The 20,391-nt window shown below is 38.7% G+C and overlaps 1 protein-coding gene across 1 annotated transcript in view; it reads left to right on the top strand.

Moving 5' to 3' along the window:
* The window catches only part of LOC126335472 (serpin B4-like), an 89,427-nt gene that overhangs the window by 45,579 nt on the left and 23,457 nt on the right, over positions 1-20,391 (top strand). The window contains exons 5-6 of the mRNA XM_049998789.1: positions 10,127-10,341; positions 10,881-11,066. Of these exons, the coding sequence (XP_049854746.1) occupies positions 10,127-10,341; positions 10,881-11,066 (401 nt within the window). The remainder of the gene's footprint in view (positions 1-10,126; positions 10,342-10,880; positions 11,067-20,391) is intronic.

Genomic DNA, 20,391 nt, shown 5'->3' with positions numbered 1-20,391 from the left:
GATTATGTGCCTGAGATAGCGGTCATTTGGAGGCCGCAGGCATCTGCATATGAACGGAAAGAACAGATGCTCTCTTGGCGGTACGCGCCGGAGCTATATAAAAAGAGCGGCAGAGGCAGTAGTAAGCTCACTCCGCATTAGACCAACGCCTAGTCCACGCGAGCTTAACGTCCGATCGCGCCTCGCCTCGGGTGACGTCATAGCGGGCTGTGACATGCGCGTACTTAGCAATGTAAACGGACATTGAAAATCGCGAGGACTGTACACCGTCCTGGATCGTTTAGACTTCGGTAACAAACTGTTATTGTGCCGTCCGTGTGAAGTATAATTCCGCGTGGCAAGTGGTGACTAACTCCACTTTTAAGGCGAGCATTAATCTTTTTTTTTTAACATTATTGCGAACTATTAATAGAGCACCGTTAGTTAGAGTAATGAACTATTCGGGAGGAACTTGCTGTAGAAGTCGCCTCTGAACTATTAAACGATTGGCTGAATTAACAATATTTAATGTCTTTAGCATTTTCAGAAGTTTCGAGTAATTTGTGTGAGCCTTTAAGATAATAAAATCTTGTTTGGAACTTTAAATTTTATTGAAGCAGCCCTAATCCCGTGAAGAACTATGGATATTTTTCGTTTAGCTGGGCTGTACAGGAATGTGGCCGTGCAGACTGGGAACTAAGGTCAGTAAGTTTCCCTTCGTTTTCTGACTGGCCACCAAATTAGTTGCCAGGCTCGCGTGATTTAAGGTGGCAATGTTCAACTTTCATTCAACATTAAACAACGACTTCTTCGCCGTCCCACATATGTTGCATCGGCAATAGTCTGTTACGTGAAATGAACATTCAAACAACTCATACGACCTACTTCTTCGCCGCCCCACATATGGTGCATCGGCCGGGAAAACTGAATTAAAAGCAAATAAAAGTGCTCGATGTGTGAAAGCGATTGGTATAAATTAACGAACTCGGTAGGCAATAACAGGACACTGAATTGAACTAGTGTGGGAACAGTGTTACCAGTAAAGGCAGGTGTAGTGTATAAACAATAAGTGTCTACCGCTGTACGTTGGTTAGTGACGATGGTGAGAAAGGCGACGATGCTGGATCGCGGCTGCCGACGGCGCTGAGACTAAAGGAAGACGGTGCGTCATCGCGGAGCTGCGCTGATGTGCGAGACAGCTGCCGGCTGCGCCGAGCGGTCAACGGTGCCTTGCTGCCCCCCCCCCCTGGAGCTATTGCAGTAGGCGATTCCTGTGGCGGTACTCGACGCTACGGCTGCTGCTGCTGCCTTCAATACGTCGCGACGCGTCGCATCATGATTGCTGGTACACCGCGACGACATCATTCGTCGAAATCAAGCATTTAAGTTAAGTCAAAGACTTTTAAAATATTTATTAACTGCTGCTAACAAACTAAAAGATATGGAAAGTAGTGTACATTTTAGAAGGGAACCGGTCTCTGACCAAGAATCCTCACGATCAGGAATTGAGTTTAATGAGGATGGTTCCATTAATCCCTCAAATATTGAACTAGAACGTAATTTGTCACCAGTAAATTATGACTTTAATTTAAATGAGAGTGCAGGGATGCAATCAATAAGTGAAATAGAAGTCAAAAGGGAGCCAGTAGAGTTGCTAACTTTGTCAGGTAGTGAAACTGAGCTCAATATATCTCCAGCTCAGTCAAGTCAAGAGATACAAAGTATCAAGGTAGAAGCTCCGGATTGGATGCAAATACTGTTTGCCAAACTCGAATCAAACCAAAATAAAATTGAGGCTAAAATTGAAAATAGTAATAAAGAGTTGGAGAATAAAATTGAAAATAGTAATAAAGAGTTGGAGAATAAAATTGAGGTTAGTAATAAAGGGTTGGAAAATAAAATTGAGGATAGTAATAAAGAACTAAAAGAAGAACTGCAATCAAAATGGAATAGTTTGAATTATAAGATAGATGCTATTCATCATGACATTCAAGTAAAAGTAGGGCAACAGTTAACTAAAATGCATAGTACTTTCAAATGTGAAATAGATCAAATTCAAAAAAATTATCAAGAGGCAGATGAACTTTTGGAAGAGAGGTTGTCCGAAAGATTGAGCAACGAGTCCAAACTTTGCTCTGACAAAGTTAAAGAGGTACAAATTAAAGTAGATACCTGTCAGAAAAACATTGAGAAAGTAAAAGAAACCTGTACCGAAATTCGTGGTGCAGTGGAACAAAGATGTTCTGCCAGGATAGAAGCAGTAGAGTCACAAGTAGAGGAATTAAATACTAACATTGCTAACCTAGAAAATAGAGTAACCTCTGTTAATTCTAGTCATTCTACTGTACAGCATGTGACTTCAGTTGACGCCGCTTTTATAGGGTGTCGACAGTTTTTGCGCTTTGATCCTGATAAGTACATTCACCCTCTTGAATTTTGGAATGACTTTGAGGATGTTCTCCCCAACACTTGGTCAGAAAGAGAAAAAATTTCATTTATAAGAAGTCATTTGTCAGGTGATGCTTTGCGATGGTCAGCGGATGTAATGATCAAATGTAAAACTTTATCTGAATTTAAGTCTGCATTTCTCAACGAATACTGGTCACATAACAAACAAAATGATGTGTTAAGGGAATTCTGGAGTGGTAAGAAGTTTTTCCCAGGGCGTGAATCAGTAAAGGATTTCGCTAGGAAGTGGGTTTCAAGACTGTCACATTTGACAGAAAAGATGAAGCCAGATATGATCATTATGGGTTTAGAAGGTAAGCTGCCGTGGTACTGGCAGAAGAGGATCATTTCCGCCCCTAGAGATAATATAGACAAATTTATTGAATATCTGGAAAGGGTGGAAAGAGTAGCTGCTGCTGAGGAGCAGGTGCAGCAGAATAACAAACCTTCTAACAATCACGTACAAAATAATGGAAACGTGAACGTTAGAAATATGGAAGTTAGGCACACCAAAACAAACTATCGAAACCAAAGCCGTGGCAGAGGAAGAGGGGGTAGATACTCACCACGCTTTCGTAACAACTACTATGACGAAAGTGGAGAAGTAAATCCTATGCCATTAAGACAAGAAGGGAGTCATGATGCTACTATATCTAGTGGTGTCACAGATGAACACAACAGGCCGCGTGTGGGAAACTAAATCCCGTCTATGAGGAAACTGGCGCTCACCAGGCGGTAACAGTAACACAGCCAGTAACGGAAACACAGACAATCAGCCAACATACACAGACAGACAACATGGATGACGAAATAAATACAGATAATACCAGTGATGTGTTAAGCCACTCTCACAAAATAGTGGATAGTATTTTGGATACACTAGAAAAATGGGTCAAGGAAGAACAGGAACTCAAGGTAGATAATGGGGAAGAAATAGATAATGGGTTTGAGTCTGATGGGAATAATGATGAAGTAAAAGCTTACATCTTCGATGAAAATGGCAATCTAAAAGCTGAAGTAGAAGTAGCAGAAGTAGAATCAGTACTGCAAAACTTTAGAGAGGAGGAAATGATGAATGAAGGGGGTAGAAATAGTAACGAGGTGAAAGAATCTAGTAGCTGTGTAAACGTGCCACAAATGGTTGAAGGTGACGACATTCTTATGAACAGCAATATTGCGCAGGGACGCAGTTGCTCAGAGGTAGAGGATAGTTTGGCTGATGTGCAGCAAACAAAAGTAGAAAAAGTCGTCAGATGCTTCGATTTAAAGTTAGTGGACAGATTAGAGAAAGCAGCTAAGATTATAGAGCATGATGAGCCCCAGGATGTAAATGTAAATGTAATTGCAACTGATCAGAATTACTTTAGCTGGAAGAACATAGAACGAGATTTATTAGACGAGGTGTGTGAGCAACCTGTTCAATGTAAAATAACTCACCCTGTTATCAAAGTAAACATATCAGGAGTCACTGTGCGTTGTCTGCTTGACAGTGGCAGTGAAGCAAGTGCTTTATCACAAACATTTTTTGACACCATACCCAATAAAGAGAAGTTAACAGTTATGAAAGTAAGTGGCTTAAAGATTATAGGTGCTACTGGAAAAGTCTCTAGACCAGTTCAACACGAAGCTTTGATACCCATTGGTATAAATGACGTAGTAATAGATCATCCTTGTTTGATTGTGCTAGGCTTAAGTGTTGATATGTTGATTGGTACTGATTTCTTATCAAAGTACCAGGGAAAGATCAATTTTGATCAGAACAACTTAATTTTAACTTTACCTGACTCTAAAATGATAAGAGAGTCTTTTATAGGAAGTCATATAGGCGGTAGTAATGAAACTTGGGAACTGCCTATTAGAGTAATAAAGAATAAAGGATACTTGCAGGAAAATTTGGTTTTCAGTGAGAATGAGGAAAGTGCTAAGGTTGAAGAGAGACACATCCTAAAGGAATTTAAAATTAACAGTAATTAATTACTGTAGGGAGTCTGCCACTCTTTGGCGGATACACGGTTTGGCGTACCGTGCAGTCCCAGCTGGGTGAAACTTTATTTCCTTTTTAAGTTTCATTCCCTTCTTCTGGTCTATCATAACAGGTAAGAATCACATATGTCTTCATGTTGTATATATGCTATTAGGTTTTAAGTATTCTTAGTAAGGATCTACCTAGTGAATGGCAAAACAAAAGTCTGAGTACCAATAAGAGGCAAACATGGCTAAAATAAATAAATTAAAATATTTCATGTAATTGTAAAGGGTTAGAAACTACAACTAAGAGAGACACTTTGCAGTATACGAAGTACCGTATGAATATGAATAATCCATGTGATTATGCAGAAGGTAGTATGTTGCTAGAAATAAGGTTGTCTGAAGGAAAACAGCGTAAGAAGAAAATGCTCATAGAGGCAAGCAATGGCGTTTTAGAATTAAATAAATGGAGATGTGTGGAAGTGGTGTGAGGATCGCACCAAAATATAGAAACAGGACGTCAATAGGCTGACAAAAGGAAAAGGGAGAAAGAAGTGGAGAAATGAAGTATTTTGAATCTGGAAGAAAAGGGAGAAAATGAATAAGGTGAAGAAGTGAAGTAAGTAAATTGAAGTAAATGATGTAGGATTAAAGAATAATTCCCTCACGTCTCGTGAAATGGTGAAAAACGCTAAATCTTGCTTGAGGCAAATAAATAGTTAAACAGACAACAGAAACACACAAATATTGGAAAATGCAGAAATTTGGAATCGGTATACTGAAAATAACTAATTTCTTTAGTAATTCATACAATAAAGCAAAGTGCTGGTCAGCAAATGACTTCTTTGATGAACTAATCCATACGATAATTAAGCCAGAGTACATTAAAACTAAAAGGTTACTCAATTTTCTAAGTTGAAGCAAGATCTTAATATATTAATTTGCTAAAAGAATTTTCACTATTTAGGAACCTAAAAGATTATTTATGAAAGAAGAAAGTAGGAGCTATTGTATCAGATACGACTTAGTGCTAAATGTCTTTCTGACAACTTCACAATTAGTAAAATAGTGCCAGAATATAAACTATAAAATGTACTTTGTCCTACCTTAGATATAAGTTGAAAACAGAAACTTAGACTGTATTGTCTGTTTCTCAGGGACATGCAGGCTGCATGAATGACTGACAACAAGCGGTAGGGAGACTGGAAGTAGAGACGCAAACCACAGTGAATACAATTTCCTCCCACAATTTTGTCAATCAGTGAAATTAAATGAGTGTTACAATAGGACACCCACCACAGTGCCGAGTATTATAGTAAAAGAAAAATGTGAGTGCGTTGCAGTGATAAAAGTCGTGTGTATTTTCTTTTTCAGGAAGAGACTGATTTTAAAGAAAAAAATAACTATTTTGTAACCATTGAAAAATTTATATTTCCATGTAAATGTATGTAAATAATTTGTGAATGTCTTCTGTACTAGGTTTTCTATGTGTATATGAGTATGGTTATTTTGTATATGTAGTAATAAGGAATTTCCTAAGAAGAAGCAACTTAAGTTGAAAGAGGTATACTAAAGTAATCCATCGCTTGTTTGTTCTTTTAGAAATTTAATTTTGTTCAAAAATAGATTTTCACGAAAATTAAAAAGGGGGTGATGAAGCAAAGCAAGCGCTGTATCATGTATAAGATACAGAGGCGAGCGAGTGCACGGGACTTACCCTAGTTCACTGCTAGTAGCGTCACGTCATCGTAACGCGCCTGCATATAGTATTGCACCACATTTAACATAAAAGTAAAAATTAAGATTTGTGTGTAAAACTTTGTTAAAGTATAGTTCTATGTAATAATGTTTCAGGTAACAAATCTTAATGTTATAAAATTAGTAGTTTACGTAAAATTCACGTTTTGAAAGAAAAATAGGAGGCGCTAAATAATGACGCTAGGAAGCCAAAATTTGGTGAGAAGGTGCAGTAAGAAGTCATTAATGAGTGGTGCTGGTTTCCAAAACCATAAAACTAAAATTGACTCCAGAATCCGCGTTTTTCGGAAAAATCAGAGGCGCGAAATAATAGAGCTACAATATTGAAAATTGGTAGGATGCTTCAGTTCACCCTAATAATAATAATGGAAATACCACAATCAGTTACCTCTTCTAGTTTTTTTAGTAATTTAGTAAAAACTACTTTTGTGAGTAAAATGTACATAAGCATTATAGATTAAGTACTTTAAATTTTAATGATAAAACAAATTCTTTAAGACCAATGATCAGATAGGACAATTAACAAAGCTACACCAAGTTTTAGTCTTGTAGCATAATTAACAGCTGATACAAGTCTTGATAAAGCTATGGTTCAGAGGTAACAATCTACCGTTAGTTCCATTGTAAAAATTCTAGAGAGTAAAGTGTTAATTTTAGCGGGCTGAGATTTTCTACGTGCTTCTGTACTGCTCAGATGTATGTATACAAAAATTGAGAAGTTTGTAAAGCTATTATTAAATGTGATATTTAAGATTATGTGCCTGAGATAGCGGTCATTTGGAGGCCGCAGGCATCTGCATATGAACGGAAAGAACAGATGCTCTCTTGGCGGTACGCGCCGGAGCTATATAAAAAGAGCGGCAGAGGCAGTAGTAAGCTCACTCCGCATTAGACCAACGCCTAGTCCACGCGAGCTTAACGTCCGATCGCGCCTCGCCTCGGGTGACGTCATAGCGGGCTGTGACATGCGCGTACTTAGCAATGTAAACGGACATTGAAAATCGCGAGGACTGTACACCGTCCTGGATCGTTTAGACTTCGGTAACAAACTGTTATTGTGCCGTCCGTGTGAAGTATAATTCCGCGTGGCAAGTGGTGACTAACTCCACTTTTAAGGCGAGCATTAATCTTTTTTTTTTTAACATTATTGCGAACTATTAATAGAGCACCGTTAGTTAGAGTAATGAACTATTCGGGAGGAACTTGCTGTAGAAGTCGCCTCTGAACTATTAAACGATTGGCTGAATTAACAATATTTAATGTCTTTAGCATTTTCAGAAGTTTCGAGTAATTTGTGTGAGCCTTTAAGATAATAAAATCTTGTTTGGAACTTTAAATTTTATTGAAGCAGCCCTAATCCCGTGAAGAACTATGGATATTTTTCGTTTAGCTGGGCTGTACAGGAATGTGGCCATGCAGACTGGGAACTAAGGTCAGTAAGTTTCCCTTCGTTTTCTGACTGGCCACCAAATTAGTTGCCAGGCTCGCGTGATTTAAGGTGGCAATGTTCAACTTTCATTCAACATTAAACAACGACTTCTTCGCCGTCCCACATATGTTGCATCGGCAATAGTCTGTTACGTGAAATGAACATTCAAACAACTCATACGACCTACTTCTTCGCCGCCCCACACAGTGTCTAAATTGTGTTCTCTCCATGCTGAATCGTTCTTGGTTTACTAGCAAAATTCCACGCGCAGTACATGTAAAACCCAATTTCTCTCAACAACTATCATCGCTTATTCAATACCAAGCGCGCTGTTAACAGCCAACTGCCCAACACTACAATGGCCAATAACAATGCAAACCAGCCACAGACAGCACACAGCTCAGCCAGTGATTTTCATACAGAGTGCTACGTGGCGTTACCAATATAAATACCTAAACAGGCTCCTTACAAATGGCACAATTATGTGCACACCCTACTGGATCGTTCTTGGATTAATAGCAAAACTGCAGACGCATCACAAGCAAATCCTGTCCTCACCTAACCTGGGAAGCAGAAGGCCCTTCCTCTGTGCAGCCGTGCTCTCGTGGGACCACGAAGACAAAGATCAATCAATCAAAAATAAGTAAAATAAAGTAACTCCACACACCAGAATACTTAAATAATGAAAGCTATTCACTTGATAGTGAACCTAAGCCGAAACAAATTTATGAAACTGCCTATTCAAGATTAACTTAATACCACTGGACTGAAATAAGCACCTTGAGCTCGTTAGAAATATGTCCTCACCACTCAGTTAACTTGTAAAATAATTACAAAAGGTGCTCGCAATATAACCCTGGCTAGGACGATAGTGAAAAAGTATACATTAGTTGTTTTATTGCAATATATCTCATGCTTTTCATTTACCATTCAAGGTGATGAAGACATGCACAAAATCCGTCCATCCTCTCGGCCAGCTAAAACAGAATGGTGAAAGCGGCAAAGTTGTGGCTAACGTTCACTCTGATCATCCCTGAGGGGAAGGAGGAGGCTCCTACCAACCCTAGAAACTCTTCCACCATAGGTGCATCTTTCACTGTTCACTCCACGCATTAGGGTGGCAGCAAAAACCAAATGAAACATGTACACCTGCACTAAACTGCTCTACTCATGAAACTGCAGCCAAACACTCTCTCATTTGATAACTGACAGAAACATAAGAGGAACTGGAAAGGGATGTGTATTGAATAATAAATACATAAGCATATAAGTCTCGATTCCTTCTTCTGTTTTAGTTGCAGCAGATAGATACTAGTAATTATTAGAGAAAGCTTTTTGACAATGTTGACTGGAATAGTCTCTTTCAAATTCTGAACGTGGCTGGGGTAAAATACAGGGAGCGGAAGGCTATTTACAATTTGTACAAAAACCAGATAGCAGTTATAAGAGTCGAGGAACATGAGACGGAAGCAGTGGTTGGGAAGGGAGTGAGACAGGGATGTAGCCTCTCCCCGATCATATTCAATCTGTATATTGAGCAGGCAGTAAAGGAAACAAAAGAAAAATTCGGAGTAGGTATTAAAATCGACGGAGAAGAAATAAAAACTTTAAGGTTCGCCGATGACATTGTAATTCTGTCAGAAACAACAAAGGACTTGGAAGAGCAGTTGAACGGAATGAACAGTGTCTTCAAAGGAGGATATAAGATGAACATAAAAAAACGAAGATAATGGACTGTAGTCAAATTAAGCCGGGTGATGCTGAGGGAATTAGATTAGGAAATGAGACACTTAAAGTAGCAAAGGAGTTTTGCTATTTGGTGTGACAAATAACTGATGATGGTCGAAGTAGAGATGATATAAAATGTAGACTGCCAGTGGCAAGGAGAGTGTTTCTGAAGAAGAGAAATTTTTTAACATCGAGTGTAGCTTTAGTGTCAGGAAGTCGTTTCTGAAAGTGTTTGTATGGAGTGTAGCCATGTATGGAAGTGAAACGTGGACGATAAATAGTTTAGACAGTAAGAGAACAAAAGCTTTCAAAATGTGATGCTGCAGAAGAATGCTGAAGATTAGATGGGTAGACCACAGAACTAATGAGGAGGTACTGAATAGAATTGGGGAGAAGAGGAGTTTGTGGCACAACTTTACTAGAAGAAGTGATCGGTTGGTAGGACATGTTCTGAGGCATCAAGGGATCACCAATTTAGTATTGGAGGGCAGCGTGGAAGGTAAAAATCATAGAGGGAGACCAAGAGATGAATACTCTAAGCGGATTCAGAAGGATGTACGCTGCAGAAGGTACTGGGAGATGAAGCAGCTTGCACAGGATAGAGTAGCTGCGTCAAACCAGTCTCAGGACTGAAGACCACAACAACAACAATTAAATGACGCTGTCGTGAATCATTAATTCTGACAAAATATGGTTCTCGTTTTCATATTCACAATTATATAATAAATGGACGTTAACGAATGCTTTAGGTATAATATTAATAAAAAAACATAGATGAACTGATGTGTAAAGATCGTAACGAGCAAATCCTTTCAGATGCCTTCAATGAGCTCACTCGTATGGTACTGGTCAACGCCGTTTATTTCAAGGGTAACTGGATCAAGCAGTTTACTAAAAGCGCTACAAGACCTGAACTTTTCTACCCAGCATCACAACCAGCAAAAAATGTGGACACCATGTTCATCATGGACAGATTCAGTTATGCACTCATAAGTGAACTGAATTGTCAGGTCTTGCTTCTTCCCTACCAGGTAATCAGTCTGAATAACGGAAAAGAATTGTACTAAAGATAGAAGCAATGATATGAAACAGAAATTCGTAAGAATTGTAAGATAGTGATTCCTTACTCTGTATTACTGTCTTCTATAAATCCTTAAATTTGGAAGTGCAATATTTTCCCCATGCATAAGTAGCAAGAAACTGAGCTGAGTTATTTCTTTGCATGTTTTGAACAAATCAGTCAAGTTCACTATATGGTAAGCCTATTCTTAAGTGCTTGAAGTACATGAAATGAAGTGTGGAATAAATACTCTGTAATTATTAAGTCAACAAAGAAAAATTGTAATACATTTTAAGATATACATGCAACACTATACTTGAAAGTTTAAATGTTCCTCCAATCACGTAGCTATCACAGGAGAACATAGTAAAATTAGATTTCAGGTACGCAGCCCATTGTATAATGTCTGTGATGACACTTTTACATTGTTTTAGTGTGTAGTCGATTACTCTGTTGAGTAAAGTATGGTATTAATGTGCTTGTGTTTTCTGATCTCATTTCATACGTCAGGGTCGTAGAATAAGTATGTTGATACTTCTGCCCCGAGAATTACATGGTTTACCGAATGCTGAGAAGAAACTTACAGATGTAACTCTTCAACAAATTATGTCCAGAATGTACAGGCCTGAAGTGATTGTGCACTTACCTAAATTCAAAATGGAGTACAAGAAGGAACTCACAGAAACACTAAGGAAAGTAAGTGGAGTTCTGATATGTAACCAGTAACATTAAAGAATTGTTGACTTTTAACATGCTAAAGTTAATCATTGTCATATGGATACTGTATTTCAACACTTTTATCTGAGAATGGTGATGTTGCTTGAGACTCGTGGTGGATAAAATTCTTCAACTCAGCAGATGGTCTTATTCCAAGGCCGGTTTAAGGCCCAAGCTACACAAGTGGCCGCTTGGGGTGACATGTTGAGAGGGGCACCAGAACTGCCAAGCACAATTTTTTTATACAGGGTGTATCACAATTAGTATGTACAACTGTAACGCAGGAAAATGTAACATTACTGAAGCAAAAGCTTTCCAGTGAAAACTGGGTCATAAACGAGATATATGTGAGATGACTGTGAATGCGTAGTCATGAGCTGCCACTTATTTGTGTCAAATATTGTCCTAGTTAGTATAAATGTAACTGAAATGTAAACTTTTCGATGAAGCCACCATCTAATTGGGCTCAAATTTTATCCGAGGCTTACGTTAAAAATAAAAACAATAAATTTCAGCTGGTTGCATATGGTGAAAGAATTTTCTCAAAACCCAAACTGGTAAAGACATACCGTAAGTCAACACTTTCTGATGAAAGGCTTTTTGGACTGTCAACTTCAGCCTCTGAAACTGATACCTTGGAATCAGTAGATTTAGATTAAATTCTGGAAGAGTTTTCTAAGTTAAAAGCTAGAAAAATTATAATATATTTTCATTCAAGGGAAATGTTATCAGTACAAATTTTGAAACAATGTAGGAATTACTTGTATTTATCTTTCGTATCACAAAAACATTTGTGTCTTCATTTTCAGTTTAACCATGTTTATCAGTTTTTCACTACTTTATGGCAGATTCTTTAAAATGTAAGTGTAGACTGCTGCGTTTTCTTCACATGTAATATACATACAACTAACTCATTTAAATAGCATGTTATGTTGAAATAATAATAATAATAATCATCATTTAAGACTGATTATGACTTTCAGCATTCAGTCTGGAGCATAGTCCCCCTTATAAAATTCCTCCATGACCCCCTATTCAGTGCTAACATTGGTGCCTCTTCTGGTGTTCAGCCAATTACTTGAAAATCATTCTTAACCAAATCCAGGTACCTTCTCCTTGGTGTACCCCGACTCCTCCCATCCTCTACTGCTGAACCCATGAGTCTCTTGGGTAACGTTGCTTCTCCCATGCGTGTAACATGACCCTACCATCTAAGCCTGTTCGTCCTGACTGCTACATCTACAGAGTTCATTCCCAGTTTTTCTTTGATTTCCTCATTGTGGACACCCTCCTGCCATTGTTCCCATCTACAAGTACCTGCAATCATCATAGCTACTTTCATATCCGTAACTCCCATACAGTAAAGTTGGTCGAAAGATTGAACGGTGCACAGATAACTTAGTCTTGGTACTGACTTCCTTCTTGCAGAAGAGAGTAGATTGTAGCTAAGCGCTCACTGCATTAGCTTTGCTACACCTCGCTTCCAGTTCTTTCAGTATGTTGCCATCCTGTGAGAATTGCATCCTAAATACTTGAAACCGTCCACCTGTACTAACTTTGTTCCTCCTATTTGGCACTCAATCCGTTTATATTTCTTTCCCACTGACATTACTTTCGTTTTGGAGATGCTAATCTTCATACTATAGTCCTTACATTTCTGATCTAGCTCTGAAATATTACTTTGCAAACTTTCAATCGAATCTGTCATCACAACTAAGTCATCCGCATATGCGAGACTGCTTATTTTGTGCGCACATATCTTAATCACACCCAGCCAGTCTATTGTTTTCAGTATATGATCCATAAATAATATGAACAACAGTGGAGAAAGGTTGCAGCCTTGTCTTACCCCTGAAAATGTTGAAAATGTCAATATAAAATTAGATGACAGTTTTTGTATTTATTTCCTTTTCCAGACGAGAAAGAAAATTACTTGCATATCACACAATTAAAAAGTTTACTTATTAAAATAAAAAAGAATACCAAAAGTTTTATGCCATCAATTTTTCCACCCAATTTGATAGCATGTTATTGTTGAACCTGGAACTACACAGTAGGCCTTGCTCTTTTTGTTGTCATTAAAATCATTTCAAGATCTCAGAAGTTACCTTGAATAGTAATGGATGCTTTCATCTTCTAACATTTAGTACTGCAAATAGATTCTGCTACAGAAGACTATCCATGTAGTACTTATTTTGAAAGGACAGCCTTTATATTTAGATATATTTTTTCGATTCTTACATGTAAGAGCCAAAGGAGAGGCTGATGTCTGATGGGAGGGGGATGCCGAAAGCTATGTTGCTTGTGTAGAAATGTTCTGAAACCAGTACTGTTTTAGTCACACAATATTGTATTTCTCAGTTGTGATATTAGTCAGTCAGTTAATTATTAGTCACAAAACACTAAATTCGATGATAGTAAGGAGCAGGGTGACAAATACGTTGTTTATTGGCTTAAATGCATTTGATATAACAAGACCCAATGTCTTAGCTTGCTGTACAAAACTATTTCAATAATTTAATCAGAGCTGTTCACGTCAGAATTTCGGTTATCAACAATGAGAAAACTGTTGTAATAGGTAAAAAATCTTACTTTTTCTTAGGTCCTTCATTTGTTGTTATTTAATATTTGTATCACTGAAACGTCTTTGAATGATAAAATCGAGTACATTTTTCGTGTAACACATATCATTTCAACATTTCGAGTTAGTATATCATCCGTACTGAAATCATTCAGCAATGCTAAATGGTATAGAAGATACCAACACCCACTGATTTAAGTACATGTATACAACCATTCGTTTTAAATAATTTTGATTCCACACTTTGTGTGGCTGTACATGAAAAGCCTGTACGAATAATTACGAAAAAAACCTAAGGATTTTCGGTATTTTGCATCTTACAGCTCTCAGATGTTGAAGAAAATACATTTTAATTGCTTACATCAAAGGTGCTATTTATTTATTGGCTGACTGGTTTCATGTTTCATCCATTTTCGCTAGCAACCTATTGCAGAGAACAGAAATACCTTTTATTCGAACTTAAAGAACGTTAAAACAAAGTCGATGGCTTCTTTTGCTCGTGGAAATATGTGCTAAACTTTAGTCACTTTCTATCATAAAGAACTCAATACTGGGGTAAATAATCAACAAGACAGAGAAATATAATGTCATCTCAGTTAAATATAATCAGTGTAAATACAAATCACAATCGCATCTCTCCTCAGCATATGAAGCTTACGTAAGTCCCCAGCTCAATTAAAAAACTACATGTTCTCTATTGTGAAAAGTATGAGCACTTCGTATTGTTGCACGAGCAAAAATTGATGCTTCCCATCACTCATGGTGTCGCCCTTGTAGAGGCAAGTAAAATGGCAACTGAGAGGTCTCCATTAATTGTTTTGAACACCAGCTTTGTTTACCCTTCGCCGTTTGTTCATGGTATGACAGACATTGACAAGTCCAGTGGCTGTCTGGAAAAAACAAAAAGAAAATGGCTGTCTAGCAACCTGTCGTCATAAGCCTTTAAACGTGAATGGGAATTACTGAAGAGAGGGATGAGAATCCTCATTTTCTATTGCGCAGTCGCATAATTGACAGGTACTGCCAATTTGGAATGAAACGACATAACAGTACCATGCAAAAGTAATTTAAGGATTTAGTTGACCATAAAAGAGCAAAAAATTACAACGATCATTAGATGGGTTTCATTTTTATGCACCTCAATAAGCACTTTGTGCTAAATTTGCGAGCATGGAGGAGTGAAGGAACTGGTGGTATGAATGGCAAAATTCCTAAAGTCGGACGCATTATTCAGCTCTCATGGCAACAGTTTTCAATGGTATAGAATGAAGGGTTTGGAAACCTTATACATTATTGCAAAACATGTAGGTTAGGTCAAGGAACATGCCTGGAACTCTTTCTAGATTTAAAATCTGCTCTTGTTGAATTAATGAGGGAAAAATTAATGCAGGAATGAAATTTACAACTCCCAGAATCGATTCGAAAACTCGTATTTTAAGTGGACTTGACTGCATACTTGCACACACAAAGGCATTGCAAGGTATGGAACAACTTATTTCTGATTTCTCTGCGATGATTTTAAAAGACAATTGCATTGCAGGAGGGACAAAGTTTGACACGTACACATAGTAAATTTCCGTAAGGTCACTAGAGAAAACGCGAGATTTGAAGAATTGATATTTTTCTAATAATTTTGAGGACACTGCCAAATTACATCCGATTTAGAGCTGTTTTCGAGACCGTTTGCCGTTTTAGTTGAAAGTGCGCCTGGTAATTGTGCACATATTTTACAGACAACTCCTTTTACTTTAAATTGTTCCTGACTTCTACATTGTTTTCCTCTGGTAGTTTACGCGGCTCCATAACGAGGTTGCAAAAGTGTCCCTGTATTTCAGGCAACATAACCTACGTGTGAAATACCTTCTTTCGATTACGGAACTAAATAAAGTATGAACACGAGTGTGAAAATCTGTGAAACTATCCTCGTCTGTCTGCGTGCTGAGAATTTGTACCAGATAAAAATAATATTGTGTGTTCAATGCACCAAAATAATTAAACAATACTGAAAATTTGATGTATTTATGATCTATGTTATTGAAAAATCTTGCTTTTAATATTTTCAACATTTCGCGGCCCTATCAGCAACTGTATAAATATTAATTTTAAATTAACAACAGCCTCAGTTGGAATGTTTATCTAGATTTACCTAGGTTTCAGTTGGGATAGCCCAACCTTCTTCAGAATAAAAGCAACTACTATTTGTCCATAATGGACAACATCAAAAACTAAAAACTGTAATATAGTAATACATTGTCATATTGCAATAACATATATGGGAAACAAATGTTAAGACAGTCGATATATCTTTGTTCCTTACAGGATAACGTATACGTCAATTTCGTTAGCCGCACGTACTCATCCATAAAATTTTAAGTTTAGGAGTACAGTGTTAAAGTACGCATGACACACTATCGCACATACACCCTCGAGGCTATAGCCAGTTCCAGTGCAACATCCGCTGCTGCCGTACTGTGGTCGTGAAGCGGGGCCGAGGCTGTTTCCCAGATACGTTATTGCAATATGACAATGTACTATTATATTATATTTTTTAGTTCTTGACTTTGTCGATTATGTACAAATCGTAGTTCCCTTTATTCTGAAGAAGGTTGGGTTAACCCAACTGAAACCTAGATAAATCTAGGTAAAAATTGCAACTGAGGCTGTTTAAAATTAACTTTCTTCCTTTCTTTCTCGGGGATTTAGTCCCGCTTCAACGCGGGACCAGCCGTGTTACTATTGATTTGGCGTGATACTATTGATTTCCCCCCCATGAACCATGGACCTTGCCGTTGGTGGGGAGGCTTACGTGCCTCAACGATACAGATAGCCGTGCCGTAGGTGCAACCACAACGGAGGGGTATCTATTGAAAGGTCAGGCAAATGTGTGGTTCCTGAAGAGAGGCAGCAGTCTTTCCAGTAGTTTCAGGGGCAACAGTCTGGACGATTGACTGATCTGGCCTTGTAACATTAACCAAAACGGCCTTGCTGTTGTGGTACTGCGAACGGCTGAATGCAAGGGGAAACTACAGCCATAATTTTTCCCGAGGGCATGCAGCTTTATTGTACGGTTAAATGATGATGGCGTCCTCTTGGGTAAAATATTCCGGAGGTAAAATCGTCCCCCATTCGGATCTCCGGGCGGGGACTACTAAAGAGGACGTCGTTATCAGGAGAAAGAAAACTGGCATTCTACGGATTGGAGCAGGTAGGTTAGAAAAATTTAAAAAGGGAAATGCATAGGTTAAAGTTAGATATAGTGGGAATTAGTGAAGTTCGTTTGGCAGGAGGAACAAGACTTCTGGTCAGGTGAATACAGGGTTATAAATACAAAATCAAATAGGGGTAATGCAGGAGTAGGTTTAATAATGAATAAAAAAAATAGGAGTGTGGGGAAGCTACTACAAACAGCATTGTGAACGTATTACAGTGGACAAGATATACACGAAGCCCATGCCTACTACAATAGTACAAGTTTATATGCCAACTAGCTTTGCAGATGACGAAGAAATTGAAGAAATGTACGATGAGATAAAAGAAATTATTCAGGCAGTGAAGGGAGACGAAAACTTAATAGTCATGGGTGACTGGAATTCGACAGACGGAAAAGGGAGAAAAGGAAACGTAGTCAGTGAATATGGATTGGGGCCAAGAAATGAAAGAGGAAGCCGTGTGTTAGAATTTTGCACAGAGCATAACTTAATCATAGCTAACACCTGGTTCAAGAATCATAAAAGAAGGATGTATACATGGAAGAATCCTGGAGATACTAAAAGGTATCAGATAGATTATATAATGGTAAGACAGAGATTTAGGAACCAGGTTTTAAATTATAAGACATTTCCAGGGGCAGATGTGGACTCTGACCACAATCTATTGGTATTGAACTGTAGATTAAAACTGAAGAAACTGCAAAAAGGTGGGAATTTAAGAAGATGGGACCTGGATAAACTGAATAAACCAGGGGTTGTACAGAGTTTCAGGGACAGCATAAGGGCACAATTGACAGGAATGGAGGAAAGAAATACAGTAGAAGAAGATTGGGTAGCTCTGAGGGATGAAGTAGTGAAGGCAGCTTAGGATCAAGTAGGTGAAAAGACGAGGGCTAGTAGAAATCCTTGGGTAACAGAAGAAATATTGAATTTAATAGATAAAAGGCGAAAATATAAAAATGCAGTAAATGAAGCAGGCAAAAAAAACAATACAAACGTCTCAAAAATGAGAGCGACAGGAAGTGCAAAATGGCTAAACAGGCATGGCTAGAGGACAAACGTAAGAATGTAGAGGCTTATCTCACTAGGGGTAAGATAGATACAGCCTACAGGGAAATTAAAGACCTTTGGAGAAAAGAGAGCCACTTGTATGAATATCGAGAGCTCAGATGGAAACCCAATTCTAAGCAAATAGGGGAAAGCAGAAAGGTGGAAGGAGTATATAGAGGGTCTATACAAGGGCGATGTACTTGACGACAATATTATGGAAATGGAAGAGGATGTAGATGAAGATAAAATGGGAGATACGATACTGCGTGAAGAGTTTGACAGAGCACTGAAAGACCTGAGTCGAAACAAGGCCCCGGGATTAGACAACATTCCATTAGAACTACTGACAGCCTTGGAAGAGCCAGTCCTGACAAAACTCTACCATCTGGTGAGCAAGATGTATGAAACAGGCGAAATACCCTCAGACTTCAAGAAGAATATAATAATTCCAATCCCAAAGAAAGCAGGTGTTGACAGATGTGAAAATTACCGCATTATCGGTTTAATAAGTCACAGCTTCAAAATACTAACGCGAATTCTTTAGAGACGAATGGAAAAACTGGTAGAAGCCGACCTCGGGGAAGACCAGTTTGGATTCCGTAGAAATGTTGGAACACGTGAGGCAATACTGACCTTACGACTTATCATAGAAGAATGATTAAGGAAAGGCAAACCTACGTTTCTAGCATTTGTAGACTTAGAGAAAGCTTTTGACAATGTTGACTGAAATACTCTCTCTGAAATTCTGAAGGTGACTGGGGTAAAATAAAGGGAGCAAAAGGCTATTTACAATTTGTACAGAAACCAGATGGCAGTTATAAGAGTCGAGTGACATGAAAGGGAAGCAGTGGTTGGGAAGGGAGTGAGACAGTGTTGTAGCCTCTCCACGATGTTATTCAATCTGTATGTTGAGCAAGCAGTAAAGGAAACAAAAGACAAATTTGGAGTAGGTATTAAAATCCAGGGAGAAGAAATAAAAACTTTGAGGTTCGCCGTTGACATTGTAATTCTGTCAGAGACAGCGAAGGACTTGGAAGAGCAGCTGAATGGAATGGACAGTGTCTTGAAAGGAGGATATAAGATGAACATCAACAAAAGCAAAACGAGGGTAATGGAATGTAGTCGAATTAAGTCGGGTGATGCTCAGGGAATTAGATTAGGAAATGAGACACTTAAAGTAGTAAATGAGTTTTGCTATTTGGGGAGCAAAATAGTGATGATGGTCGAAATAGGATATAAAATGTAGACTGACAATGGTAAGGAAAGCGTTTCTGAAGAAGAGAAATTTGTTAACATCGAGTATGGATTGAAGTGTCAGGACGATAAATAGTTTGGACTAGAAGAGAATAGAAGCTTTTGAAATGTTGTGCTACAGAAGAATGTTGAAGGTTAGGTGGGTAGATCACGTACCTAATTGGGGCTTATGGGCGCTCGACATCGAGGTCATCAGCGACATAACTAATGAGGAGGCATTGAAAAGGATTGGGGAGAAGAGAAGTTTATGGCACAACTCGACTAGAAGAAGGAATCGTTTGGTTGGACATGTTCTGAGGCATCAAGGGGTCACAAATTTAGCATTGGAGGACAGCGTGGAGGGTAAAAATCATGGAGGGAGACCAAGACATGAATACACTAAGCAGATTCAGAAGGATGTAGGTTGCAGTAGGTACTGTGAGATGAAGGAGTTTGCACAGGATAGATTAGCATGGATAGCTGCATCAAACCCGTCTCAGGACTGAAGACCACAACAAGAACATTATTGATTTGGCCGTGTTACTATTGATTTGGCCGTGTTAGTTGGAGAGGGTGACTGGATGCCCTTCCTGCCGCCACCCCGAATCCCCTGGGACAGAATTAATGTACCCCATCAGACTGCATTTATTGTAAGCCATGGAATTGTGTAAACGGTTTCAAATGTCTGCGAGTCGTGTAACTGAGGCGGAACGCGAGGACCGGCCCGATATTTACCTAGCAGGATGTGGAGAACCGCCTAAAAACCACACCCACGCTAGCCATCATACTGGCCCTCGTCGTTAATCCACCAGGCGGATTCGATCCAGAGCGAGCGCGCCTACCCGAGTCCATGAAGCAGGAGCATTTCCGCTCTCGGGTACCCTGGCGGGTCTGTCATTGAGAAATGCGAAATATAAAACAAAGTCGTATCCAGCGTGACTGAGTTACCATTCAGTGCGACGCTACTTAGTCAGTAGCAGTTCCGATTTGGTAAGGACCTGTCCTTTATTCTTTTTGTTATTGTTCAGGTTTATAGCGTTTTCTGCATTCCTCTGACTGGTTGATGTGGCCCACCACGAACTCCTTTCCTCTGCCAACCTTTTCATCCCAGAGTAGTAACAATTGCACCCTACATCCGCGATTATTTGTTGTGTATATTCCAATCTCTCTCTTCCTCCTCAGTTTTTACCCTGTACAGGTCCCTCTAGTACAATGGAAGTTATCCCATGAT

The sequence above is a fragment of the Schistocerca gregaria genome, chromosome 2, assembly GCF_023897955.1.
Source record: "Schistocerca gregaria isolate iqSchGreg1 chromosome 2, iqSchGreg1.2, whole genome shotgun sequence".
In the NCBI taxonomy this organism is placed as follows: Eukaryota; Metazoa; Arthropoda; class Insecta; order Orthoptera; family Acrididae; genus Schistocerca; species Schistocerca gregaria.
Note: the sequence above shows the minus strand (reverse complement) of the source record. Positions and strands in the feature narration are given on the sequence as shown.